Below are 2886 nucleotides of genomic sequence, written 5' to 3'. Positions count from 1 at the left end.
CGCTCCCGCGGCTAGAGGTTAGGGGGCGCCGCGCGCTCCCTCCGCCCTCTCGCCGCCGCCGCCGCCGCCGCGACCCCGCAGCCCCGCTCCCTGCGCCGCCGCCTCAGTGGGTTCGGCCCGCGGGTCGCCTCGCAGCCGCCGCGGCCACCGACTCCGGCGCGGCCGCCATCTTTGTTTTCCCTGTACGCTCCCCCACCCCGCCGCCGCCTACGCCCCCTTGTTCTCTCAGTCACGTGAGCGGAGCGAGGCCAATGGGAGGGCCGCTCGGGGAGACAGCGCGACGGCCAGAACCAATGGGCACGCGAGGGCCCGCCCCTGCATAAGGTGGGCGGGGCCCCCGGCGACCCGCTGAGGGGCGATCTTTGGGGCCCGAATAGTCCTGGCGTCAGGGCTGAGCGCGGTGCTTCCCGCCAGTCCGGCCCGGGACCACACGCCTTGGGTGCCCCGGAACGGAGGGCAACCTTGGACCCCCACGTCCAGATGTGCCTGCGCCTTTGTCCCCGGACACCCAGGCTAGCGTGCGCGGGGCTCTGGCCTGGCTGGCAGGAGCGAGAAACTGCCGGCCACCTCTCCCCTCCTGTGCGGGAAGAGATGTGCTTCCACAGGACGCGAGTGCAGGGACTCCCCAAGGGAGGACTCTGGACCCGGAATCTAACCCACTGCTCTGCCCAGTCCCGTTCGTAACCCTGGGGTTGGGAGCTGAAGAGGGGTCCGCTGAGGAAAGCGAGGGTCTTAGGAAATCAGGACTTGCCATGCACAGGCCGGTGGGCAAACGGGTAGAGGTCGAGTCAGCCCTGGGAGGGGATGTACATTTCTGGGAACAGCTGTGGTACGGCCCTCCCCTGCCCCCACCCCAGCCGGCGGCCGGTTAAGGTCACTGCCCCATAGGGCCACCAGCCAGACCTTGCAAGGATATTCAGAACTCCACCGTGTTCCAGGAGAGCAAGGGCTCCTGTATCTTCTCAGTCCAGGGGTCCTCTTTACAAAGGTGCCGGCAGGCCAAGTTGAGTGAGGCCCCCAGGGTTGGTTCCAGCACATTGCCTTCCTTTGCTCAGGGAAACCAGTTGCTGCCCTGGGAGCCTTAGGAAGCTCACTGGAGGCCCTCTCAATCCGACTCAAGAATAGGCAGAGTCCATATTCCTGCTAAATCCCTAAGGTTTATTGGAGACCAAGCCTCTCTCTGGATCCACAACTATGGCCGGCCCAGAATCAGGCCCCGAAACATGCCCGGGACCCAGTCCCCCTCATTTTGGTCTAGGCAAGTCCTCACACTGCACTAGAGAAGGAGATAGTGCCCAGACTCTGCCCCCTGACCAGTCACTCTGCAGCAAGCTGGCTTTGGTTGAAGGAGAGTCTCTCCCTAGAGGAGGAGGCCCTAGGAGCAGGACCGTGAGGGGAAAGTGGTAGCCAGGGCAGAAGCCTCGCCTTGCTGTCCCCAACCATCACCCCCACTGTAGGCGCTGTGTGTGCAGGGCCCGGTGGTAGGCCCAGCTGCCTCCGGCCAGGGCCCAGCGACAGACGTCCTCCTTCGGCAGCAGCAGCAGTCTGTCCTCCTCCAGCCGGCTCAGGAGGCCTGCGGCGCCGAGCATCACCCCCCCCAACATTCCATAAGTGTTGGTCGTGAAAACAGCCACAATGAGGATGGTCACTGCGACCACCAGCACCACTGCCTGCCCAGCCACAGAGCGGCCCTCAGCACCAAGGTGCTCACCAGCCACTGCCAGGACCATGCCTCCTCCCAGGAGCAGGTTGGCGGAGGAGCAGTCCCCATTCACCCAGTGGAAATCGAAGGCCAGGAGGGGCAGGCCAATGACAGTGGCCACCCAGGCTCCAGCAAGACAGTCTTCATCTGTGCCCAGCCCTGGGGCCAGCATGGTGGCAGCAGCCAGGGCCTGGAGCAGGAAGCCAGCAGCGGCCCCTCGATTTGCCTGTCAACACAGGGAAGGGAGATGTGGGAAAAAGAGGCCAGGACCTCCCTTTAAACAGGGAAGGGTCTGAAGGTCTCACAGAAGTCAGGCCCCCACACTTACCTCCCACCACCCTCTAGGGATTTGGGAGTGGGCTCCGCTCCTGCCCGGCCCCAGTGTACTCACCTGGGCAGTGCTCAGGGCTGCATACAGAGACACTGATCCCAGCGCCAGGTGGGACAGGGCGGAGCTCCACTCGCGCCCTGGCCTCGGGGCCATGACACGTCGGACGGTAGTGAGTCTGAGGGAACGGGAAAGGGATCCTCAACTGTGGAGAAGAACGTAGAAGCCGGCGACAGGGGGCCCTAAGGGTGTCTCTCCAGGATTCCCAGGTTCCAGAACCCCATTTCTAAATATTGTTATGGGCTCATCCGAAACTCACAGGAGCCCTGAGGCCACTGGACACAACCTTGGGTTAGAAGAACCTAAATCCGCCGGGAAAAGACGGTGCGGGGCCTGGACTGGGTGGGCGTTAGCTCTGGCGTCCTGGAACCCAAGTCGGTGCAGGGCCTGAGGGAGAGCGGCGCAGGGCCCCACGCTCGGGGAGGCGCCGTCCTCGGAACCCGGCCCGGAAAGAGCGACGGCGCAGGCACTCAGAGACCGCTGAGCTGCGCGACCCCGGCGCAGCGGCGAGCGGAGGCCCAAATCAACCCACTGCGCCGCCCTCCGGCTGCCGCTCCGCCTCCCGCGCCGGGTGTGCGACGGCCCCGCGCCAACCAAAGAGAGGAGCGGTGGCTAGAGCGGCCGGAGGGGGGCGGGGCCGGGGCGCCGCGGGCGTGGAGGAGAGCTAGACTGGGTTGTAAGAGTGGGCGGGGCTAGGAGGAGGGGTCTCTGCTTGGTACTGGACACACACACCCGCTGGTTTGGGGGGAGGGAAGGGGCTCGAGGAAGGAGCCGTGAGGGGAGGGGCAGTGAGAGG

At 65.4% G+C, this 2886-nt stretch overlaps 1 protein-coding gene across 1 annotated transcript in view; it reads right to left on the bottom strand.

Moving 5' to 3' along the window:
* Positions 1–2315, bottom strand: part of ZFTRAF1 (zinc finger TRAF-type and ring finger containing 1) — a 14735-nt gene extending 12420 nt beyond the window's left edge. Inside the window, exons 1-2 of the mRNA XM_007464534.1 lie at positions 2094–2315; positions 1776–1928 (exon numbers count right to left, since the gene is read on the bottom strand). Coding sequence (XP_007464596.1) covers positions 1776–1928; positions 2094–2186 — 246 coding nt within the window. The 5' untranslated portion in view covers positions 2187–2315. The remainder of the gene's footprint in view (positions 1–1775; positions 1929–2093) is intronic.
* Between the last annotated feature and the right edge of the window lie 571 nt (positions 2316–2886).

This window comes from Lipotes vexillifer, unplaced genomic scaffold (genome assembly GCF_000442215.2).
Source record: "Lipotes vexillifer unplaced genomic scaffold, Lipotes_vexillifer_v1.1 scaffold394, whole genome shotgun sequence".
Taxonomy (NCBI): domain Eukaryota; kingdom Metazoa; phylum Chordata; class Mammalia; order Artiodactyla; family Lipotidae; genus Lipotes; species Lipotes vexillifer.
The sequence above is the reverse complement of the archived record's forward strand: the minus strand, read 5'-3'. Positions and strand labels throughout refer to the sequence as shown.